General features: G+C 38.9%; 1 protein-coding gene across 37 annotated transcripts in view; it reads left to right on the top strand.

Annotated features, from left to right (window-relative positions):
• Positions 1–25,122, top strand: part of CASK (calcium/calmodulin dependent serine protein kinase) — a 437,686-nt gene that overhangs the window by 202,208 nt on the left and 210,356 nt on the right. For all 37 annotated transcript variants that reach the window (XM_078364095.1, XM_078364094.1, XM_002762805.6 and 34 more), the window contains exon 4: positions 19,763–19,840. In XM_078364095.1, coding sequence (XP_078220221.1) covers positions 19,763–19,840 — 78 coding nt within the window. The remainder of the gene's footprint in view (positions 1–19,762; positions 19,841–25,122) is intronic.

Here is a 25,122-nt window from a genome sequence, read left to right as displayed (position 1 = left end):
TTCATACTGAAAAAATATGATTATATCTTATTTATAGTATTAATGCAAGAGGAAGCCTTAGCTCCAGTTGTAGCACCTCAGACATTCCCAGCCCCAACCTACCTACTGTGTTGACACATTTCCTGGTGCTACAGGCCTTATTGTTGTTTGTGGGAAGAAATGCCTTGAAATGCTGCTGTCCTCTTAATTCCCATGGAGTCACCACAATTCACATGTGCTCACACACTTGCTTCTTGAGGAACTATCTTAGAGGCTGACCACTCCATGAAGACTTAATCTCTCCTTCTGAAGTCTAGGCTCTTAGAAGATGGGATCTTCATGTAACTGGTCCTTATATCCTCTACAAATAGTAGTTGTTTAATGATTGAATACTGAATGAAACACAGTCCTCCCACAAAAATGGAGTAGTTTAGATGGGGAAAGGATGAAAAAGAGGGTGTGTACTTGACTCCTCTCTTTCAGAAATGAATTCACCACCAACAAATATTTGTAAATACTCATCAATATGTGGGATAGTATGCTGAAGATAAAATGTCTTTTGATGCTCTCTATTTGTCTATAGTCAATTTGTACTATTTGCCTATGGTACAGACCAGAAGGCACCTACCCATGAAATAAATAACTGCCAGGCTCAGTGTCTCATGCCCATAATCCCAACACTTCAAGAGGTTGAGGTGGGAGGATCACCAGGACCAGCCTGGGCAATATAAAAAGATTCCATCTCTACAAAAAATTTTTTTTAATTAGCCAGGCATGGTAGCACTACTTGGGAGGTTGAGGCAGGAGAATCACTTGAGACTGGGAGTTCAAGGTTACAGTGAGCTTTGATTACACCACTGCACTCCAGCCTGGGTGACAGACCAAGACTGCCATTTATTCATTCATTCATAAATAAATACATATGTACACACAAACAAACAACTGGTAGTGTAGATCTAAATGACCATAGAGAGGCACAGATTCTTAGGGCCTCATAAGTTCATTGGAAGAACAGTTGGGAGCTAGAATAGGGAGGTAGGCTTGTAGAAAGTTGATAAAGGCCATCAGTGCCAGTGTAGGAGTCAGATGGGTGAAAAAGTGAAAAAAGGACATCCCAGGTAGGAGCATAAAGAATGCAAAAGCGGCCAGGCGCGGTGGTGTGTGCCTATAGTCCCAGCTACTCGGGAGGCTGAGGCTAGAGGATCACTTGAGCCCAGGAGTTCTGGGCTGTAGTGTGCTATGCCAATCAGGTGTCCGCACTAAGTTCAGCATCAGTATGGTGACCTCCCGGGAGCGGGGGACCACCAGGTTGCCTAAAGAGGTGTGAACGAGCCCAGGTTGGAAACGGAGCAGATCAAACTCCCGTGCTGATCAGTAGTGGTATTGCACCTGTGAATAGCCACTGCACTCCAGCCTGGGCAATGTAGCAAGACCCTGTCTCTAAAAAAAAAAAAGAGTAAAAGTGGGCTGGACACAGTCACTCATGCCTGTAATCCCAGCACTTTGGGAGGCCAAGGCCAGTGGATCACCTGAGGTCAGGAGTTCGAGACCAGCCTGACCAACATGGAGAAACCCCATCTCTCCTAAAAATACAAAATTAGCCAGGCGTGGTGGTGCATGCCTGTAATCCCACCTACTCGGGAGGCTGAGGCAGGAGAATGGCTTGAACCCAGGAGGCTGAGGCTGCAGTGAGCTGATATCATGCCATTGCACTTCAGCCTGGGCAGCAGGAGTGAAACTCCATCTCAAAAAAAAGTGTTGGAAAAAGTTGGTAGTTATGGGATATTTGTGAAGACATCAAAACAGTACCACAAACAAAGCCGTGAATTAGAAAAAAAATGCATAGAATTAAAGTTTTTTTTTTTAAAAGACTGAATTGTATATGCAAGGATTACAGCATTTATCAACAAACTTACTAAATACAGACAATTCATTTAAATTATATCAATAACATAGTATTCATATATATCATCTGGAAAGATAGGGACACAGGCTCTGCATTTTGAAAATCCCACTAGATGGTTCTGGAACATGAGGCCTAAGTAGGCATGAAAATGGATTTCATCTACAGAGCCTTTCTTTTTTTGTTTGTTCGTTTTTTAATTCTAGAATGGTTATTTTTTTTATTGCATTTTAGGTTTGGGGGTACATGTGAAGAACATGCAAGATTGTTGCATAGGTACACACATGGCAGAGTAATTTGCTGCCTTTCTCCCCTTCACCTGTATCTGGCATTTCTCCCCATGCTATCTTTCCCCAACTCCCCTATTTCCCCCCAACAGAACCCAGTCTGTGATGCTCCCCTCCCTGTGTCCATGTGTTCTCATTGTTCAACACCCGCCTATAAGTGAGAACATGCAGTGTTTGACTTTCTGTTCTTGTGTCAGTTTGCTGAGAATGATGGTTTACAGGTTCATCCATGTACCTACAAAGGACACGAACTCATCCCACGAACTCATCGTTTTTGATGGCTGCATAATATTCCATAGTGTATATGTGCCATATTTTCCCTGTCCAGTCTATCATTTTTTTTTCTTGTTTTTTTTTTAATTTTTTATTGCATTTTAGGTTTTGGGGTACATGTGCAGAACATGCAAGACAGTTGCTTAGGTACACACATGGCAGTGTGTTTTGCTTCCTTTCTCCCCTACACCCACATTTGGCATTTCTCCCCAGGCTATCCCTCCCCACCTCCCCCTCCCACTGGCCCTCCCCTTTTCCCCCAATAGACCCCAGTGTTTAGTACTCCCCTCTCTGTGTCCATGTGTTCTCATTTTTCATCACCCGCCTATGAGTGAGAATATGTGGTGTTTCATTTTCTGTTCTTGTGTCAGTTTGCTGAGAATGATGTTCTCCAGATTCATCCATGTCCCTACAAACGAAACAAATTCATCATTTTTGATTGCTGCATAATATTCCATGGTGTATATGTGCCACATTTTCCCAATCCAGTCTATCATCATTGGGCATTTGGGTTGATTCCAGGTCTTTGCTATTGTAAACAGTGCTGCAATGAACATTCGTGTGCATGCGTCCTTATAGTAGAACAATTTATAGTCCTTTGGATATATACCCAGTAATGGGATTTCTGGGTCAAATGGAATTTCTATTTCTAAGGCCTTGAGGAATCGCCACACTCTCTTCCACAATGGTTGAACTAATTTGCACTCCCACCAACAGTGTAAAAGTGTTCCTTTTTCTCCACATCCTCTCCAGCATCTGTTGTCTCCAGATTTTTTAATAATCGCCATTTTAACTGGCATGAGATGGTATCTCAATGTGGTTTTGATTTGCATCTCTCTGATGACCAGTGACGATGAGCATTTTTTCATATGATTGTTGGCCTCATATATGTCTTCTTTTGTAAAGTGTCTGTTCATATCCTTTGCCCAATTTTGAATGGGCTTGTTTGTTTTTTTCCTGTAAATCTATTTGAGTTCTTTGTAAATTCTGGATATCAGCCCTTTGTCAGATGGGTAAACTGCAAAAATTTTTTCCGATTCTGTTAGCTGCCGATTCACTCTAGTGACTGTTTCTTTTGCCGTGCAGAAGCTGTGGAGTTTCATTAGGTCCCATTTGTCTATTTTGGCTTTTGTTGCCAATGCTTTTGTTGTTTTGTTCATGAAGTCCTTGCCTACTCCTATGTCCTGGATGGTTTTGCCTAGATTTCCTTCTAGGGTTTTTAATGGTGCCAGGTCTTATGTTTAAGTCTTTAATCCATCTGGAGTTAATTTTGTGTAAGGTGTCAGGAAGGGGTCCAGTTTCTGCTTTCTGCATATGGCTAGCCAGTTTTCCCAACACCATTTGTTGAACAGGGAATCCTTTCCCCATTGCTTGTTTTTATCGGGTTTATCAAAGATTGTATGATTGTAGATATGTTGTGTTACCTCCGATGCCTCTGTTCTGTTCCATTGGTCTATATCTCTGTTTTGGTACCAGTACCATGCTGTTTTGATTACTGTAGCCTTGTAGTATAGTTTGAAATCCGGTAGCGTGATGCCCCCCACTGTGTTCTTTTTACTTAGAAATGACTTGGCTATGCGGGCTCTCTTTTGGTTCCATATGAAGTTCATGGTGGTTTTTTCCAGTTCTGTGAAGAAAGTCAATGGTAGCTTGATGGGGATAGCGTCGATTCTGTAAATTACTTTGGGCAGTATAGCCATTTTCACGATATTAATTCTTCCTAACCATGAACATGGAATGTTTCTCAATCTGTTTGTGTCCTCTCTGATTTTGTTGAGCAGTGGTTTGTAGTTTTCCTTGAAGAGGTCCCTTATGTTCCTTGTGAGTTGTATTCCTAGGTATTTTATTCTTTTTGTGGCAATTGTGAATGGCAGTTCATTCTTGATTTGGCTTTCTTTAAGTCTGTTATTGGTGTAGAGGAATGCTTGTGATTTTTGCACATTGATTTTATATCCTGAGACTTTGCTGAAGTTGCTTATCAGTTTCAGGAGTTTTTGGGCTGAGGTGATGGGGTCTTCTAGATATACTATCATGTCATCTGCAAATAGAGACAATTTGGCTTCCACCTTTCCTATTTGAATACCCTTTATTTCTTTTTCTTGCCTGATTGCTATGGCTAGAACTTCCAGTACTATATTGAATAGGAGTGGTGAAAGAGGGCATCCTTGTCTAGTGCCAGATTTCAAAGGGAATGCTTCCAGTTTTTACCCATTCAGTATGATATTGGCTGTTGGTTTGTCATAAATAGCTTTTATTACTTTGAGATACGTTCCATCGATACCAAGTTTATTGAGGGTTTTTAGCATAAAGGGCTGTTGAATTTTGTCAAATGCCTTCTCTGCGTCAATGGAGATAATCATGTGGTTTTTGGTTTTGGTTCTGTTTATGTGGTGAATTACATTTGTAGACTTGCGTATGTTGAACCAGCCTTGCATCCCCGGGATGAATCCTACTTGATCATGATGAATAAGTTTTTTGATTTGCTGTTGCAATTGGCTTGCCAATATTTTATTGAAGATTTTTGCATCTATGTTCATCATGGATATTGGCCTGAAGTTTTCTTTTCTTGTTGAGTCTCTGCCGGGTTTTGGTATCAGGATGATATTGGTCTCATAAAATGATTTGGGAAGGATTCCCTCTTTTTGGATTATTTGGAATAGTTTCAGAAGGAATGGTACCAGCTCCTCTTTGTGTGTCTGGTAGAATTCGGCTGTGAACCCATCTGGACCTGGGCTTTTTTTGTGTGGTAGGCTCTTAATTGCTGCCTTAACTTCAGATCTTGTTATTTGTCTATTCAGGTTTTTGACTTCTTCCTGGTTTAGGCTTGGGAGGATGCAAGTGTCCAGGAATTTTTCCATTTCTTCCAGGTTTACTAGTTTATATGCATAGAGTTGTTTGTAATACTCTTTGATGATGGTATTTCTGTAGAATCTGTGGTGATATCCCCTTTATTATTTTTTATTGCATCTATTTATTTATTCTCTCTCTTTTTTTTATTAATCTGGCTAGTGGTCTGTCTATTTTGTTGATCTTTTCGAAAAACCAGCTCCTGAATTTATTGATTTTCTGAAGGGTTTTTTGTGTCTCTATCTCCTTCAGTTCTGCTCTGATCTTAGTTATTTCTTGTCTTCTGCTAGCTTTTGAGTTTTTTGATCTTGCTCATCTAGCTCTTTCAATTTTGGTGATAGGCTGTCAATTTTAGATCTCTCCTTGCTTCTCATGTGGGCATTTATTGCTATATATATTCCTCTAGAGACTGCTTTAAATGTGTCTCAGAGATTCTGGTATGTTGTATCTTCATTCTCGTTGGTTTTGAAGAACATCTTTATTTCTGCTTTCATTTCATTGTTTATCCAGTCAACATTCGAGAGCCAGTTGTTCAGTTTCCATGAAGCTGTGTGGTTCTGAGTTCGTTTTTGAATTCTGAGTTCTAACTTGATTACACTGTGGTCTGAGAGACTGTTTGTTATGATTTCCATTCTTTTGCATTTCTGGTATTTACTTCCAATTATGTGGTCGGTTTTAGAGTAGGTGCAATGTGGTGCTGAGAAAAATGTATATTCTGTGGATTTGGGGTGGACGGTTCTGAAAATGTCATTAGGTTTGCTTGGTCCAGGTCTGAGTTCAAGTCCTGGATATCTTTGTTAATTTTCTGTCTGGTTGATCTGTCTAGTATTGACAGTGGAGTGTTAAAGTCTCCCACTATTATTGTGTGGGAGTCTAAGTCTCTTTGTAAGTCATTAAGAACTTGCCTTATGTATCTGGGTGCTCCTGTATTGGGTGCATATATATTTAGGATCATTAGCTCTTCTTGTTGCATTGATCCTTTTACCATTATGTAATGTCCTTCTTTGCCTCTTGATCTTTGTTCCTTTAAAGTCTGTTTTATCAGAGACAAGAATTGCAACTCCTGCTTTTTTTTGCTGTCCATTTGCTTGGTAAATCTTCCTCCAACCCTTTATTTTGAGCCTTTGTGTATCCTTGCATGTGAGATGGGTTTCCTGGTTACAACACACTGATGGGTTTTGCCTTTTTATCCAATATGTTAGTCTGTGTCTTTTGATTGGGGCATTAAGCCCATTTACATTTAGGGTTAATATTGTTATGTGTGAATTTAATACTGCCATTTTGATGCTAGCTGGCTGTTTTGCCCGTTAGTTGATGCAGTTTCTTCATTGTGTTGATGCTCTTTACCATTTGGTATGTTTTTGGAGTGGCTGGTACTGGTTGTTCCTTTGTATGTGTAGTGCCTCTTTCAGGAGCTCTTGTAAAGCAGGCCTGGTGTTGACAAAATCTCTGAGTACTCGCTTGTTTGCAAAGGATTTTATTTTTCCTTCACTTATGAAGCTTAGTTTGGCTGGATATGAAATTCTGAGTTGAAAGTTCTTTTCTTTAAGGATGTTGAATATTGGCCTCCACTCTCTTCTGGCTTGTAGGGTTTCTGCCGAGAGATCTGCTGTGAGTCTGATGGGCTTCCCTTTTTGGGTAACCTGACCATTCTCTCTGGCTACCCTTAGCATTTTCTCCTTCATTTCAACCCTGGTGAATCTGACGATTATGTGCCTTGAGATTGCTCTTCTTGAGGAATATCTTTGTGGTGTTCTCTGTATTTCCTGGACTTGAATATTGATCTGCCTTGCTAGGTTGGAGAAGTTTTCCTGGATGATATCCTGAAGAGTATTTTCCAGCTTGGATTCATTCTCTCCATCACATTCAGGTACACCTATCAAACATAGATTAGGTCTTTTTACATAGTCCCATATTTCTTGGAGACTTTGTTCATTCCTTTTTACCCTTTTTTCTCTAATCTTGCCTTCTCGTTTTATTTCATTGAGTTAGTCTTCAACCTCTGATATCCTTTCTTCTGCTTGGTCAGTTCAGCTGTTGAAACTTGTGCATGCTTCGCAAAGTTCTTGTGTTGTGTTTTTCAGCTCCATCAATTCACTTATATTCCTTTCTAAGTTATCTATTCTCGTTAGCATTTTATCAAATCTTTTTTCAAGATTCTTAGCTTTTTGCATTGGGTTAGAACATGATTTTTTAGCTCACAGAAGTTTCTTATTACCCACCTTCTGAAGTCTGATTCTGTCAATTCATCACACTCATTCTCCATCCAGCCTTGTTCCCTTGCTGGTGAGGAGTTGTGATCCATTGTAGGAGGAGAGGCATCCTGGTTTCAGTTAGTTTTATCCTTTTTGCACTGGTTTCTTTCCATCTTTGTGGATTTATCCACCTGTCGTCCTTGAAGTTGTTGACTTTCAGATTGGGTCTCTGAGTGGACATCCAGTTTGTTGATGATGAAGTTATTTCCTTCTGTTTCTTAGTTTTCCTTCTAACAGTCTGGCCCCTCTGCTGTATAACTCCTGAGGTCCACTCCAGGCCCTGCTTGCCTGGGGATCACCCGCAGTGGCTGCGGAACAGTAGGGGTTGCTGCCAGTTTCTTCTTATGCTATCTTTGTCCCAGAAGGATACCCGCCAAATGTCAGTCTGAGCTCTCCTTTATGAGGTGACTTTTGGATATATGGGAGTCAGGGAGCTGCCTGAGGAGACAATCTGTCTTTTATAGGAGCTCAAGTGCTGAGCTGTGAACTCCATTGTTCATTAAGAGCTGCTGGGCAGGTATGTGTAAGTCTGCTGCAGCAGAACTCATAAACCCCCTGTTTTTTTTCCCCAAGTTCCCTCTCCCGGGTAGTTAGGGCTTTATTTATGAGTTTCCATTATGCTGCTGCCTTTTTATCAGGGCTGCCCTGCCCAGTGAGGAGGCAGTCTAGTCACTGTCTGCCTGCAGAGGTTTTGCTGAGCTGCTGTGGGCTCCACCCAGCTGCTGTTTGAACTTCCCCACAGTCCTGTAGTTAGAACTGCCTCAGCAAAGCTGGCCCACCTCTGTAATGGCAAACTCTCTTTGTAGTGGCCGGTTGCCTCAGCAACAGTGGGCTGTCTCAGCAATGGCGGACTACCTCCATAGTGGTGGAGTGCCTCAGTATTCGCAGACACCTCTCCCCCACATAGCTGGATCTTCCTAGGTTCAGCTGTGCTTGCTGTGAAACTCTCAACCCAGAGCATTTCCAATTGCTGTTTTTTTGTGGGTGTGGAAGCAGCTGAGCCTGATCACCTGGCTCCCTGCCTCAGAGCCTTTTTTTTTTAGTTGAATGGTCGACTCTCTCCCAGGTGTTCCAGTCGCCTGGAAGGCACCAGAATCTGTGTGATTTCCCGTGCAGTGACCCACTGCACTGGCTGAAACAGTGGCACTGAGATTCGTGGAGTTTTTTTGCCCAGGAATCTCCTGGCCTGGCTCCCTGTTTCAGTCCACTTTTATCAGATGAATGGGCGACTCTGCCTTCCCGGAGCTCCAGTCGCCAGCTAAAATGGTGCCTGGACCCATGTATTTTGTATGGAGAACCGCTGCCCTGGGGTGCCGGCAAAGCAGCTGCGCCGGCAACCCATGGGACACCTCCACCTGTGAATCTCCTGGTCTGTGGGCAATAAAAATTCATTTGGAAATGCGGCGTCCACTCCCCCTCTGCGCTTTCACTGGGAGCTGCTGCTCCTAATCAGCCATCTTGGATCAACCCAGAGCCTTTCTTTACACTATGATTTTACCTATTTAGTTGTAATCTCTTGTCTTCCATTAAGTAACTGAAAGTCTGGAGCAGAAGTAAGGAAGTTTCCCTCTTTGTAACCTGAGCATTTTGTGGAGGATGATGCATAGACTCTTAAGTCAGCTTGCCTGAATTGGAATCCTGGCTCTATCCTTTACAAGCTGTGTAATCTCTTGGTTAAGTTACTTAACCTTTGTTGTTTCTCAGTTTTCCCCTAAGTAAAATAGGGTAGTTGGTCATAATACCTATCTCATAGACTTCTCGTGTAAACATCAAATGAGCTGATGCATATAAGGGACTTAGAAAATGCCTTTCCATAGTAAGCAGTCTTTGAACTGTATATAAAATAAACCATGCCGTTTGGGTTCAGCTGCATCTGCTTAATTTCATTGCTATATAGTGTTTATAGTATAAACACCCATTTTATAGAATACTATAAACACTATATAACAATGAAATGTGTCTGTTCTACTATTGATGGACATTGGTTTGTTGACAGTTTGTGACTATTGTGAACAATGCTGCTATGAACATTCAGGTTCACATATCCCAGTTCACATAAGCACATTTCTTTGAAGAGACTGTGTTTTCCCAGTATTCTCCTTCATCATAAATCAAGCTTCTCTATATGTATGGATCTGTTTCTAGGCTCTCTGTTATGTTGTACTGTGCTGTTTGTCTGTCCTAGTATAAATATCATACAGTCTTAATTACTGAGCTTTATAGGTCACTCCATACATGGTAGCTGTAGACATGGGGGGGCTATATTTTGAAATCAAGTACAGCAAAAACTCCAGGAGATGTTATTCTTCCAGAGTATCTAGAGTCTTCTTGGACTTCTGCAATTCCATATATATTTTAGATTCTGCTTTAGAGTTTCCACAAAACCTGCTGGGATTTTCATTCAAATTCTGTTGAATCTAAGCTTCAACTTGGAAGAGATCGGCTGTTTACAATACTGAGTCTTCTAGTCAGTGACCAGGATAATTTTCTCTCTACTTATTTCATTTGTTTAATTTTTCTTAAAAAATATTGTACTTCTCTCCACAGAGGTCCTATATACCTTTCTTTTAGATTTATGTCTACATTCTTAAAGAAACACTCTTTTAAAATTTCATGTAACTTGCAATGATTTTGCTAAACTCTGATTCATTCTAATTTTAACTTAGATTATTTTGGATATTCTTTATATACCATTTGTAATTAATGACTGTTTCTTCCTTTTCTATTCTTATATGTTTTATTTCTTTATCTTGCCTTACCGCCCTGGCTAGGACCTCCAGAATAATGCTGAGTTTAAGTTGTTAGAGTGGACTTTCTTGGCTTGTTCCTGATCTAAGAGTTTTTTAAGTTTTTAATCACAAATACATAGTTTTAAGTGTTTTGACATATTATTGACATGATCGTATAATTTTTCATCTTTAATCTGTCAGTATATACAATTACATTAATTCCAAATGTTAAAAGTTTTGCATTCCTCTGGTAAACCCAATTTGGACCTGGTGTAATTCTTATATATTGCTCAGTTCGGGTTGTTAAACTTTTGTTTAGGTTACTTGCATCTATGTTCTTTAGTGAGGTTGTCTTTTAATTATCTTATACTGTTCATACTGGGTTTTAGTATATAGATTAAGCTGTCTTCATAAAGTGAGTTGGAAACTATTCCTGCTTTTTATTCATTTTATTTCTCCTTAGAATGTTCAATAGAACTTGTCAGAAATGGCATCTAGGCCTAGAGTTTTCTGTCTCAGAAGACTTTAAATTACTCATTCAATTCCTTCAATTAGCAAAGGATTATTCAGGTTTTCTAATTCTTTCTGTTAACTTTGGTGAGTTTTATTTTTCTGAGAATTTCTTGGTTTCATGTACATTTTTTAATTTGTGGCATAAAGTTTCAGTATCTTTTATTTCTACCGTATATGAAATGATATCTCCTTCATTCTTAATATTGGGAGCTATATGTGTCTTTTCTTTTCTTTTTGTGATCAGTCTTGCCAGAGATTCATCATTTCACAGGGAACAACTTTTAGCTTTGTTAATTCCTTTAATATGTTTGTTTTCCATTTCATTAATTTCTGCTTCTATTTCTTTCCTCTAATTTGTTTGAATTTAATTTGATGACCTTTATGTAACTTATACAGGTAGATGTTCTTTTCTTTTCTTTTTTTTTCTTTTCTTTTCTTTTCTTTTCTTTTCTTTTCTTTTCCTTTTGAGAAGGGGTTTCTCCATCTTGGTCAGGCTGGTCTCAAACTCCTGACCTCAGGTGATCCACCCACCTCAGCCTCCCAAAGTGCTGGGATTACAGGCGTGAGCTACTGTGCCTGGCCTGATGTTTAGTTCTTAAATGTTTAGGCTTTCTCTTTTTGAGACAGGGCCTGACTATGTTGTCTAGGCTGGAGTGTAGTGGTGCAATCATGGCTCACTGCAGCCTTGACCTCCCGGGCTCAAGCCTCCTGGGTAGCTGAGACTATAGGCACCACCATGCTTAGCTAATTTCTTAAATTACTATTATTTGAAGAGATGGGGCAGGGGTCTCACTGTGTTGCCCAAGCTGGTCTCAAACTCCTGGGCTCAAGTGATCCTCCTGCCTCAGCCTCCCAGAGTGCTGGTATTACAGGCATGAGGCAGTGCACTTGCCCAGCCTTCCTTTTCTAATATGTACATTCACAGCAGTAAATTTCCCTCTCAGTAGTGCTTTACCTACATTTTACAAGTTTTGATGTGTTTACTGTTATTATTCAGTTTAAAATATTTTCTAATGATTTATTCTGAGATCTATGTAATAAAAGTATATTGTCCTGTTTCCAAATGTTAGGGATTTTCTAGATTTATTAATCTTTTCTTTTTAAAATTTATTTACTTTTTTAGAGATGAGGTCTTGCTTTGTAGCCCAGGCTGGAGTGCAGTGATGCAGTGATAGCTCACTGCAGCCTCAAACTCCTGGATTCAATCAATTCTCGCACTTCTGCCTCTAGAGTATCTGAGACTATAGGCATATGCTACCATGCCTAGCTAATTTTTTTAATTTTTAGTAGAGAAGGAGTCTCACTGTGTTGCCAGGGTTATAGGCATGAACCACTGCAGCTGGCCTTTATTAATCATTTCAAAGAATCTATTTGTTGCTTTTCTTTTTTTCTATTTTTTTTTTACTTCATTAATTTCTGCTTATTATTTCCTTTTGCCTTCATTGGGTTTAATTTGCTGTTTTTTAAAACATGTCTCATGATGAGATGTCACAGACTTTTCACATTTTCTAATAATTTAAGTCAGTATTCACAATATTTCTATTAACTTTCTAATTAAAGTTTTCAAACTTACAAGTTTATGGATACAATCTACTTTGTAACTACTGTTTCATCTGCATTCTGCTTCTTTTTAACAGAACTGATTTCCTATGACAAAAGTATAGTACCTGTTCATTTTTTAAAGAGTAAAAGTAAAAAGAAGAAAACAAAAAATTTCAAATACACTTCTACCCAGTCTTTAACACCTTATTTTAATACCAAAGCCTTCACACTGCATCTTCTTATACATACTTATGAATGTGTATGTTTATACATGTTAATGTATTATGAACATTTATGTCAGTAGATATATGTCTATAACATCATTTTAATAGCAATATAATATTCTACTATAGAGTCACCACAATTTATGTAACCATTCTTCTATTGTTGGGCATTTACTTTGTTTCTAATTTCTCCCTATTATAAATAGCTGTGATAAACACTTGTCATTAAAACTTGACCAGTATTTCTAGTTATTTCTTCTGGAAGGAAATAATTGAGTCAAAGGACATGTACATGTTTAAGGTTTTTGTCATGCATTATAAAATTGCCTGTCAGAAAGTTGTATTGATGTATTTTTCTATCAACAGTAGATTACCTAATTAAAGCAAGGTTCTCCAATGCCAAGTTGTGTATGTAACATGGATCACCAGCTTCTCTAACTGTAAGACTGGACCTGTGCCCTTCCTCCTTTCAGCCATTTTTCTATGTTTTTGGGTCTTATTAATGGCAAAACATTTAGAGAGTAAACATTTAGAAACCCTGATCTTGAAATATAGCTCACCAATCCTGTACAAGTTTCCATAATACTCTTTTCATTATCATTGTTAGAAATATGTTCTGCTGGGCGTGGTGGCTCATGCCTGTAATTCCAGCCCTTTGGGAGGCCCGGGCAGAGGGGATCACTTGAGGTCAGGAGTTCGAGACCAACCTGGCCAACATGGCGAAACCCTCTCTCTAGTAAAAATACAAAAATTAGCTGGATGTGAGGTGTGCACCTATAATCCCAGCTACTCAGAAGGCTGAGGCATGAGAATCACTTGTCCCTGGAGGCAGAGGCTGCAGTTAGCCGAGATCATGCCACTGCATTCCAGCCTAGGCAACAGAGCAAAGACCCTGTCTCCAAAAATAAAGTTCTAATTTTCATTATAATGATTTCTCATTTGATTAATTGGTTATTTAGCATGATTTCTCAATTTTTCAAGCATTTAGGGTTTTCTAGTTATTTTGTTAATTTTACTAACATAACTACTTTGTGCTTAGGAAACATACTCTGAGCGCTTGTTTCTTGCTGAAGTTTTTAGGCTGAGCTTTTAGCTCCATGGTAAGCATTGAGGTTATTTTTTATTTTTAACTTTTTTTGGTGGGAGAGGATGGGGTCTTACTCTGTCACCCAGGCTGGAGCATACTGACACAGTCATGGCTCACTGCAACTTCAATCTCCTGGGCTCAAGCTATTCTCCCACCTCAACCTCTCTCCAGTAGCTGGGACCACAGGTGGGCACCACCACACCCAGCTAATGTTTTTTTATTTTTTGTAGAGACAGTGTCTCACTCTTTTGCCCAGGCTGGTCTTGAACTCTTGTGCTCAAACAATCTGCCTGCCTCAGACTCCCAAAGTGCTGGGATTACAGGCCTGAGCCACCACCGTGCCCAGCCAGTATTGAGGTTTTTCTATGCTACCAACATGACATACCAGAATATATTCTGTACCCCAGTTTTTATATTGCAACTCTATGGTCCCAGCCAGAGCAAAGGGTGTTTCCTCAGGTCCTTAACGTCTTAGATCATCCTGGTGCAAAAACAGCTGAACCCTGTCATTCTCCATTTGACTGCCCCACCCCCTCCTGCCTCTCCAGAGTTCCTAAAAGTGCCCCTCCTTTCCAAAACTCACATTATTCCCTAGGGTAGAAGCAGCTCTTATTCACCTCTTTGAGCTGCAATCCTTTCTCTGTTCTCATGACTAGTTTTTCACTGACTATACTGTTAATTCTTAGAAGCTTTAACAAAAACTTTTTGTTTGACTGGGAACAGTAGCTCATACCTGTAATCTCAGCACTTTGAGATGAGAGACCCAAGCAAGAGGATCATTTGAGCCCAGGAATTCCAGACCAGCCTGGGCAACATAGCCAGATCCTGTCCCTGCAAAAATTAAAAATTAAAAAATGAAGTGAATGTGGTGATACATGCCTGTAGTCCCAGCTACTTCAAAGGCTGAGGCGGGAGGATTACCTGAGCCTAGGTGTTCCAGGCTGCAGTGAGCCATGATTGTGACCCTGCATTGCAGCTCTAGGTGACAGAGCAAGACTCTGTATCCATTAAAAAAATAAATAAATTTTTAAATTTTGTACAGTTTTTATAGTTATCATTTTGTCATCCTCAGAAAAAAAATGCTGGTTGGAGAAATCCAAATTTGGTCTATACTTTACAACAGTGTTCTTCAAGGATATTTGCAGATAAGTGCCAATCTGTCACCAGTCTGCCATGAGATACGTACAGAAATTGAGAGTAAACATTTAGAAACTGTTATAGCAATCTCACATTGCTGTGAAATCATAGCACATGATTTTGTGCCTTCAGCTCCAGATAATCCTGATGCCAAGCAGCATATTTTGGAGTGGCATATTCTGATCTCCTTCAATGTGCAGCCAGTAATACCTCTAGAACTGTGATTTGTTTTGTTTGATGAGTTTTGTTTTGGATAGTTTCTTAATTATATAAATAATGCATGTTATAAAGTTTAAAAATTCAGATGGATGAAAAGTAGAGACAGCTAAGCTCATTCATAATCCCACTGCTTTTCACAATTCAGACTAAATTGCCCTTAATTTCTCTCTGTATACAGTATATAAGTCCACCTCCCCCATACTCTTCTGTAGAAGGGTTTCTTCTCCCTCTCCTTTCATTCGTTCAGAATAGAGCCAACTAGGAAAATTCAGAATATGTTCTTTGAGGGTTCTTGACAGCCCCAGAATCACCCCAAGATGGGAAGCAAAGAGAAGAACAATAAAAGATGCCTTTTCAGTTTGTAGAATCATCGTATTATCAAATAAAGTTTTTCAAAGAATTGAGTCATCAATTTTGTTCAGAAGGTTCAAGGTTAGGATATCAGGATGGTGTGTATTATGAATATGTATATTTTAAATTTCTTTGAATACAATTTGCATGAATAACAGTATTTTTAGTTTTTATTTCTGTATCATGAAATTTAAAATTAGTGGATTGCTTCTTTTACTTTAATATAAATTAATATTATAAATAATCAAATAGCTTTAATAATAGAAAAATATTTTCAAAGTGATACCTTTCTTTCAGAGTAACCCGTCAAAGAATGTGCTAAGTTGCACACGCGATTTTGTTTGATATCCCTGGTTATAAGGCATTGAATTTAAAAACTTATAATGGCTGAAAGATCCCATTTATAATAACAAAAATATAAAATGTATAGGGAAAAAAACTAATAATATTTTAAACCAATATAAAGAAAATCATAGAACTACAACTTTGACACATGAAAGGAAGTGGAGAGACATATCATGGATGATAATATTAGAAAAAGTTAATTTCTAGAAGTTAATGTATAAATTTACCATCTGAATCAAAATTTTTTACAGTTTGACAAGATGATTTTAAAGGTCAACTGGGAAGAAAAAAAAAATCATAAGAAAATGTTGGTGAAGGCCAGTTGCAGTGGCTTGTGCCTGTAATCCCAGCACTTTGGGAGGCCAAGGCAGGCCAATCACTTGAGGTCAGGAGTTTGAGACCAGGCTGGCAAACATGGTGAAACCCCATCTCTACTAAAAAAATACAAAAATTTGCTGGGCATGGCGGCAGGTACCTGTGGTCCCAGCTACTTGGGAGGCTGAGGTAGGAGAATCACTTGAACCCAGGAAGCAGAGGTTACAGTGAGCTGAGGTGGTACCACTGCACTCCAGCCTGGGTGATAGAGCAAGACTCTCTCTCAAAAAAAAAAGTGTTGGTGAAGAATAATGATATTTATTTTGCCAAATATTAAAATCCACTACTATAGTATTTTATTTTGTCCATGTTTTTGTTTTTGTTTTGAGACGGAGTTTCACTCTGTCGGCTGGAGTGCAGTGGTATGATCTCGGCTCACTGCAACTTCTGCCTCCTGGGTTCAAGTGATTCTCCTGCCTCAGCCTCCAGAGTAGCTGGGACTACAGGCGCAGGCCACAAGGCCTGCCTACATTTTTTTGTTGTTGAATTTTTTAGTAGAGACAAGGTTTCACCATGTTGGCCAGGCTGGTCTCGAACTCCAGGCCTCCAGCTATCCATCTACCTCAGCCTCCCAAAGTGCTGAGGTTACAGGTGTGAGCCATGGCATCTGGACCTACAGTATTTTAAATGGTATGGAACTTGATGCAAGAATAGGTATATTAAGTGGAAGAGAGTAGAAACCTAAAAATACCCCCATGTGTGTATGCACATGTGTAGAGATTGTCATTTCAAATACTAGTATTTCAGATATGACCAGACAAAATGGATTGATCCATGCTGATAATTATAGCACAGGGCAGTATATAACTTCCAGACATTTCTCACTGACTGTTTCCCTACTTAGGCTTTATACCTCTCATCACTTTGCTGCCTCCTTCCCAGGCCCTGTCTTTTCCTTCATCCATTCTAGGTACCTCCAGAAAGTCCTCTAGCTCTCAGAACATCTCCCACATTCTTTTTGGAAACACCAAAGTCCACTGAGGCATTTTATTTCTATGTATGTATTACATCCCTAGGAAAATAATTCCAGGATTTTCCCGCCTGTGTGTTTTCATCTTGCTTCTTCATGGTCTATGATGTCAGCTGAGGTCATTAGTACAGTGAATCCAAACTGGTAGGATGGGAACAGATAATTCTGCCATTTTTCTAGATCTTTGGGTTGCACATCAAATCTGAGGCTGATCACTCCACACTTGTTTAACCTGCCTGAGGTTCACAACAGTTTTCCCAACTTTTGATCATCAGTGATTTCAGATTCACCAATGTAACCATGCTTTATCATTACAGTTAGAAAGTGGACAGTGACTTTGGAGCACAACCTAATAAGAACCTGGTGTTTGACTCTTTTTGGTATTGTTAATGCTCTGGAGTCATCAGCCAGGACATTCATGCACGCCATTATGACAGCATGGAGAGATGGCAGAAAGAGCCTAAATTCTTATTGCTTCATTATGCAATCAGTTTAGCTCTCACCTTTTCCTAACCCCTCTCTCATCTAAGTTGAATAGTGTTTACCATCATATATCACAATTACAAAGGAAAACTTCTAAGCAAAACTAATTCCTTCAATATGAGATGTTTTCTAGTCCTCATAGACCAACTAACCAGCTTAAAGTACAGCCAGTTTTAAAAATAGCATTTCTTTTCTCCCCACAGTAAAAAGAAATGAAAAATATTCATTCTTTCTAGTAATCAAGGAAATGCAAATTAAAGCATTCATGAATGACTTTTTTCCTCCTACTAATTGCCAAAGATGAAAAAAATAATCATTATCCTAGTGGAGCAAGGGACACATTCACAGTTGGTAGTGAGAGTATAAATTGTTAAACTGTTTCTGGTATTGTGTGTTTATCAAAAGTGTTATTGTATATACCCCTTATCCTAGAAACTCAGCTTGTAAGAATTTAACCATACAGGTGATCAGAGTTGTTCACCAAGATGTATGATCACATTCATCCAGGCTTTAGTTATGATGGTGGAAAATCAGTGCTGCCATACTAGGGAGTAGACTAGGCCATTATAGTAATGTTTATAGTAGACTAGGCCACTATAAACATTATTTTAGAGAAGAATCCTATTTGACATTGGAAAATGTTCCTTAGGTGTGAAATAGAAACTTGGTAAAGTTTTTAGAGCTTTATAAAATTATAAAGCTCATTATAAATATGAAAGTATTTTCATTCATTTATATAAAACCACACTAAGATCCAAATAATAGAATCAAGTGTTCATTAAGTATCTACAGTGTGCTCAGTCTTCTGTTGGGTATTGGGTAAGGGTATGTTGAAAGTATAAATATATTTATTCTTGTTCTTTAGGACTTTACACTATCATGGAACTGTTACAGGGCTTAAAGATGTACATTTGTTCCTTGCACACCCAGTAGGTACAGCTGTAATCAATGGGAAGAGCACAGCACATAGCTAGACAGGGATTTGGATCCTGTCCCTATCACATACTTGTCCACTTGCTTAGACAAATTATTTGAAGATGATGGTGACCTCATTGGGTGGTTATAAGTATGAAGGGAGACATAACAAGACTGCTTCCCGTGATACCTCATGGATAGGAAGAATGTTACTTCCTTTACTTTCCCTTACGGAAGTTTCTATTTCCTCAGTATAATACCTGCAGTGGGTAAATTGAAAACTGAGCTGATGAATGAATGAATAAAACACTGGATTTGAAAATATGTTGTAAGCCTTAAAGCATTATGAAAATGTTAGCTATTAATATCTGAATAGTTTCATTAATACGTATAATCTGGCAAAATTCATGTATACATATACAGGTATATGCAGTGGGGAGGGGGAGGTGTTTGTATGTAAGTGCTAAATGTTATGGACTCTATAGGGTTGTTATGGAATTAAATGCAAAGGAAGGCATTAATATGGCTGTTAATCATTGAGGGGGCTTCCAGGGAAGGTAGGATTGGAATGAAACCTTGAATTAAGATAGGTTTTGAAAATGAAAAGCAATATATACAAAAGTAAAAAAAGAAAATGGTATACTCAGGGAGTGCTATTAAGACCATTCTGCCTAGAGAGGAAGATTTTCTTGAAACATCAGTGGACAGGATAGGTAGAAGAGGCAAGGTGTGACCAAGACAACAAGAGGCCTTACTTATCTGGTGAGAAATAGAAAACCACTGTAAGTTCTATGAAAATATCATGACATTGTATTACCAACACATCTATGTGTTACAATGTTTGTAGCAATTAACTTTGGGAATGGAAGTATAAACAAAAATAAATTGTTTTTTCCTTCCACAGTATATAGCCTGAATTTTCCATTTAGTGGTAATAACAATAGCAAGATTTTTTTTTTATCCTTGTATTCTGCATAACTGAATATCTTTGGAATTTGACTTAAAAATATGCCCTCAACTCTAGCATTGCTGTTTTCTGATGCTTTTTTTATGAAAACCTAAAGAAAATTTATAGTCAATTTTATATACTCCTGTTATTTGATATTACTGTTAGCCTGCTCTTCCTGTTTCTTTCCCTGCAGATTTTCAATGTTAAGATGACTATCATGCCCTTCATAATTTATGTCTATATTTCATTGAAAGAAAGAAGATTTAACATAATCCTTAGCAGTAAATCAACTAATAACTTAATTTCAATGTATTTACTTTCAGTGTTGTCTTCCTAGAATTTTCTCTTTTCTTATGTTCTTTTTTACATTTCTCTACAGTATGGATGGAGCAGATCTGTGTTTTGAAATCGTAAAGCGAGCTGATGCTGGTTTTGTGTACAGTGAAGCTGTAGCCAGGTATGTAGTGTATATCTAATCCTGAGAGGTCAAGGTGAAAGTAAAAAAAAAAAAAAAAAGATATCACATGATAAACTGATGAAGAGCATGCTGCTACTCTTTTCTACAAGGAACATCTCTGTTTTAGTATGTGTTAGTAGAACCGATAGTAACTGGAAATGCAAAATACTGAACAATGAACTTTCCATTAACATGGGTTTTTAACATGGGTTTACATTTTCCGTACTGCTATCTTTCCCATTTCTGATGATTTTTTTTACAAGAAGTGGGGATCTGATAGCTCAGGAACCATGTAGAATTCTACTTGGGTTTTGTTTTTTATTTTTGTTTTTGCAAATCTGCCTCAGTTTTTCATTTTGCCTTTTAGTGATATCAAATTATGTCACAGTTAATCTAAAGAAAAGTACCGAACAGTAAAAGGAAGAGAAATAAGAGCACCATTTTAAAGAATATATTTGCTTCAGGCCAGTGTGAGACCTATCAATCAAATGGCAACTGTTGTTCTAAGTGGAGAAGTTGTTGTAAAGACCTAATGACTCAAAATCAGTAAATATGAAAAATCACAGGAGCCATGCATGTGTTGGGCCACTTGCTTATAAATTTAGAGCAACACAGCTTCTGTTTTGGTTATATTCAATCATATCATAATTACTCACTCCTGTGGGTTGCCTTTTAAATACATGGAATACAGCATCCCTCCTCAGTCACCAGCCATAATATGTTGAAGAGTTTAAACCCACAAACATATTAGGATTTTTTTTTTTTTTTGAGACAGTCTCACTCTGTTGCCCAGGCTGGAGTGCAGTTGCCTGATCTTGGCTCACTGTAACCTCCACCTTCCAGGTTCAAATGATTCTCCTGCTTCAGCCTCCCAACTGGGATTGCAGGCATGCACCACCACACCCAGCTAATTTTTGTATTTCTTTTAATAGAGACGGGGTTTCACCATGTTGGCCCACTGGTCTCGAACTCCTGACCTCCAGTGATCCGCCTGCCTAACCGCCCAAAGTGTTCGCATTACAGGCATGAGCCACTGTTCCCAGCCTAGCATTTATGAAAACTTTCTGTCATTTGAAAAAAAGTTATATTAAATGATTTAATCCCTCTTATAATTTCTCTTGTAATTATGGCATCTTAGACAGACATAGCTGGAAACAACTTGAAGACCACCTTAATAGAGCTTTGAGCTTAGCATGACTTGAATGTCTTCAAATTCATTGCCCTGACTCCTCCTGGCTGAAGAGCAAGGGACCTAGTCCCAGGGATGGAGCAACCATGGCTATAACACTAAGTAAAGAGTATGCTCAATGTGTGGTCGCTGTTTTTTTGTACTGCTGGGGCTAGGATGAAGAAGCAAATGAAAGTTTATGTGTGTTCTTTAGGCTCCTGATGTATACATGGTAGAATTAAGGCTAAATATCCTCTTTTCTTTTGTGCCATGTTCTCTAAAGCACATTCTAGGTTTTTTTTAATCCCATCTTCTATTGTTTTGAGTTTTTATTACAGTTTTAAATTTTTATTCTTCCTTGTCCTTCACAATTTTAAAGCATTCTTTTATACCAAAAATAGTCAATGCTAGTGAGAGTCCATGGAAGAAGAGGATTTTTTCTTTTTTCAACCACAATAATACTAGGATACATGGCAGGTATGCTAACAGGATTGATGTGAAACCAGTACCACTTTTACTCTGGTCCCCAGTCATCTTTATTGCTTTTTCTTAACTTCAAGCCTATCTCTGCCACTGGCCTACATGTCAGGATAGGCAGGATGGTAGTGTGAAGAGATGATATCATACAGTGAAATGACTTGTGGTCTCTCCTAATCTTGAAATTTATAGAAAAGATGTTTATACACATCAAAATGAAAGCCTATTGACTTTTAAATCCACCTGTATAAGTTGTTAAAATGGTGAAAGGAACTTTCCAGAGTAGACCAGAGAAGAGGTGCAGCAGTAGGTGACATTGCAAAGAGAGAGGTTTGAAGATAATTTATTGAAGACTTTTCACCGGAACAGTAAAAAAAAAGTAGGAAGGGACTCAGAAAGTATTATTATATGTGTTTTCTATTGCAAAGGATCAATGACCATGTAACAAGGGTGTGTAGATTCTTCCATTGGTTTAGTGTTTGACCACATGACTTCTAGTCTTTCTTCATCCTCTCTGATTCTGAAATTTATTATAAGGAAATTCAGCTTGTATCAGTAGTCTAGTGAGACCAGCTGCAAGAAGACTCAGACACCAAGTAGTCAAATAATGTTGTTTTTCTCCAACTGGCTGAGCTTCAAGAGGAGCAGCAAAGCATGACATAAAATAAAACTGTGTTCAGTCCTTAGTGCAGCACAATTAGTGATTACCTCCATCCTTTCAGAGTTGATGAGTTGTGGACTGAGCTAACATACAAGATCAGATTATCAAATCAAACTCTCAGAGATCTTAACTAGTACCAAGTTTTACTAAGTTCAAGGATACAGGCAATCAAAAGGCTCAAGTGAAGCAGAGAGAAGGCAAGGGCAGCTCCCCATGTCACTTCTTACTGCCTCAGAAATGCACCTCTGGCCCAGAATAGATGAGGTTTATATGTGAGGTTTGTGGGATTCCACACACAGAGGGGAGCATTGCAAATATCTTTATTTTGTACCCCAATGATTAGGATAGCTCCATGACATTCTCCAGGAAACCATCTGTGCCTCAAAGATCCCAGGTTCTACTTACTATAGGTAATCCTTAGCCAGAGATACCCTGTTAAGGGCATTTCAGAGATAAGTTCTCTTCTGCCTAGCAAATAGCATTAGGCTTTTCACCTGCATTGACAAGGAAAGCAGACTGAATCATCTCTCTTCTGCCACAACCCACCCTTGAAATGCCTCCTTCCAAAGAAAGTAAATGCATTGCTTGACAGTTCTTTCCTTCCATGGAGCTATCATCTTCCTGATCCTTAGCAAAGATAAACAAATATATCGCTGAGTTCCTCTGAAAGCACAGGTTCCTATGATGCTTCATGAAGTGAAGCTTTTTGATTAAAAGTTTAGTCAGCAATTCTCTAGAACATGTGGGCAGATTTTAGTTCTTGTTATATTCTGCTTGCACAGTTTGACATGCATTGCCTCCCAGGATCATGACTGGGAGGGTGGAGAAAGATAGTTCATGTCTGTTATAACTTGGAGAGCAAAACAGTTCATTCTCCACACACACCCCAAAGATTCTGCTGTGTACATACATTTGGGTCAGATAATTGAGTGTTCTCATAAGCAAATGAAAAAAATCCTCATTCACTGAGTTGTGTTTTGTGTGATGAGACTTTGAAATAGGAATTTTCTTTAGGTTAAAGATATTTTAGGTGGCTGTCTGAGTGCTTTGTATCCAAAATAGTTCATTCTGTAGGTACAAGCTATGTCCACTTTAACTAATTTAAATTTACCTGTTATTTTCATGTTGACATCTAGATGGACAAATAAGCTGTTCCTAAATCTTTGAACTTAACAATAATAATATTATAATAATAATGAATTAACCTTTGTAGCATGGTTTAGAGTTTACAAAGCATTTTGACAGGTGTGGTCTCTTAGCCATTTCAAGGGGTTACATACAGATCTCCAAAACCTGATTTGAACCAGTAATGGGCCACAACACCAAGTTAACTACCCCTCATTTAAACAAAACTGCTGGGCACAGTGACTCACACCTGTAATTCAGCACTTTGGGAGGCCGAGGCGGGCGGATCACGAGGGCAGGAGTTCAAGACCAGCCTGACCAACATGGTGAAACCCCGTCTCTACTAAAAATACAAAAATTAACCAGGCATGGCGGTACCTGCCTGTACTCCCAGCTACTCAGGAGACTGAGGCAGTAGAATCGCTTGAACCCAGGAGGCGGAGATTGCAGTGAGCAGAGATCATGCCACTGAACTCCAGCCTGGGTGACAGAGATTCCATCTCAAAATAAATAAATAAATAAACGAACAAACAAAACCTATGGCTGGGTATGGTGGCTCATGCCTGTAATCCCAACACTTTGGGAGGCTGAGGCAGCCAGATCACTTGAGGTCAGGAGTTCAAGACCAGCCCGGCCCACATGGTGAAACCCTGTCTCTACTAAAAATACAAAAACTAGCTGGGTTTGGTGGCTCATGCCTATAATCCCAGCTAGTTGGGAGGCTGAAACAGGAGAATCACTTGAACCCAGGAGACAGAGGTCGCAGTGAGCCAAGATTGTACCACTGCATTCCAGCCTGGGGGACAAGAGCGAAACTCCGTCTCAAAAAATAAAAATAAAAAATAAACAAAACTTAATTACAGGCTGGAATGGCCCAAGCATAAAGTATATTTGCAACCCGTTATATTTGCATTTGCGAAGTAAGAGAAATTAAACATCAGAACTAATGATTACATGAGCCTAGCTCTCTGGCTTAAAGCCCAGTTAAGGAGCCTGTGATTAGTACAGGAACAAGGCTTGGGTTTGTTTTTGTTTTTGTTTTCCTCTCCTCCTACCTGTCATTTTTAAAATGGAACCCTTCCAGTCAGTTGTAATACGTGAAATAATGCATATGCTAACTAGAGGAATATTCCTGTGAGCTTGATTAGATGGTATCATGCCAAAGAGGGAACTTGATGAAAATATCTTTCAATTGTAAAGCCAGAATAGGGAACTTTTTTTTTGTCCTGAGTCATATACACATGTTCATGATCATTTGTATCAGAAATACAAGATCTGAAAACAAAACAAAATTCTATAAATATTATACAATGAATAATGTTAAGTCTATTGAATTTCTGTCATGCTGGTTGGGAAGGAAGGGGGAAATGAGAAAAAGGGGGATAATAGGAAGAAAGGAGAAAGACAAATATGGAAGGAATAAAATACAGAAATGAAACATACTCAGAGAAAGAGAAACGGCGATTATAGGAGAACTTCAGAAATAAGAGGAGGTTCTAAAGTCTTACTGAATCAACTGCTCTTGTCAGATGTAGTTGCTAGTTGACCCCATTACCATTTTTTAATGCCTGTCCATTCTTTAAAATGCTGATTTCTTCTTTCTTCTTCAACTGTGCTCCCTAAGGGAGCCTCAGCTGGCCAAGTAAGGAGTCAGGCTTCCTAGGACATAGGCCTAGAACTAACTCCACTATATGTTCAAGGGAGCCCCAACTAAAACTTGATTATGTTACAGAAAGAAATTGTCCAGTAAAAGAGGTTCTTCCCTCTTTTGTCCTCAGAGCTAAATGGAAGTAAGATGGAGAGCATCTTATTATTTGCTGGCAGATCAAAGGCTACCACGGCTTGAGTCTG

The sequence above is a fragment of the Callithrix jacchus genome, chromosome X, assembly GCF_049354715.1.
Source record: "Callithrix jacchus isolate 240 chromosome X, calJac240_pri, whole genome shotgun sequence".
Lineage (NCBI taxonomy): Eukaryota > Metazoa > Chordata > Mammalia > Primates > Cebidae > Callithrix > Callithrix jacchus.
Note: the sequence above shows the minus strand (reverse complement) of the source record. Positions and strands in the feature narration are given on the sequence as shown.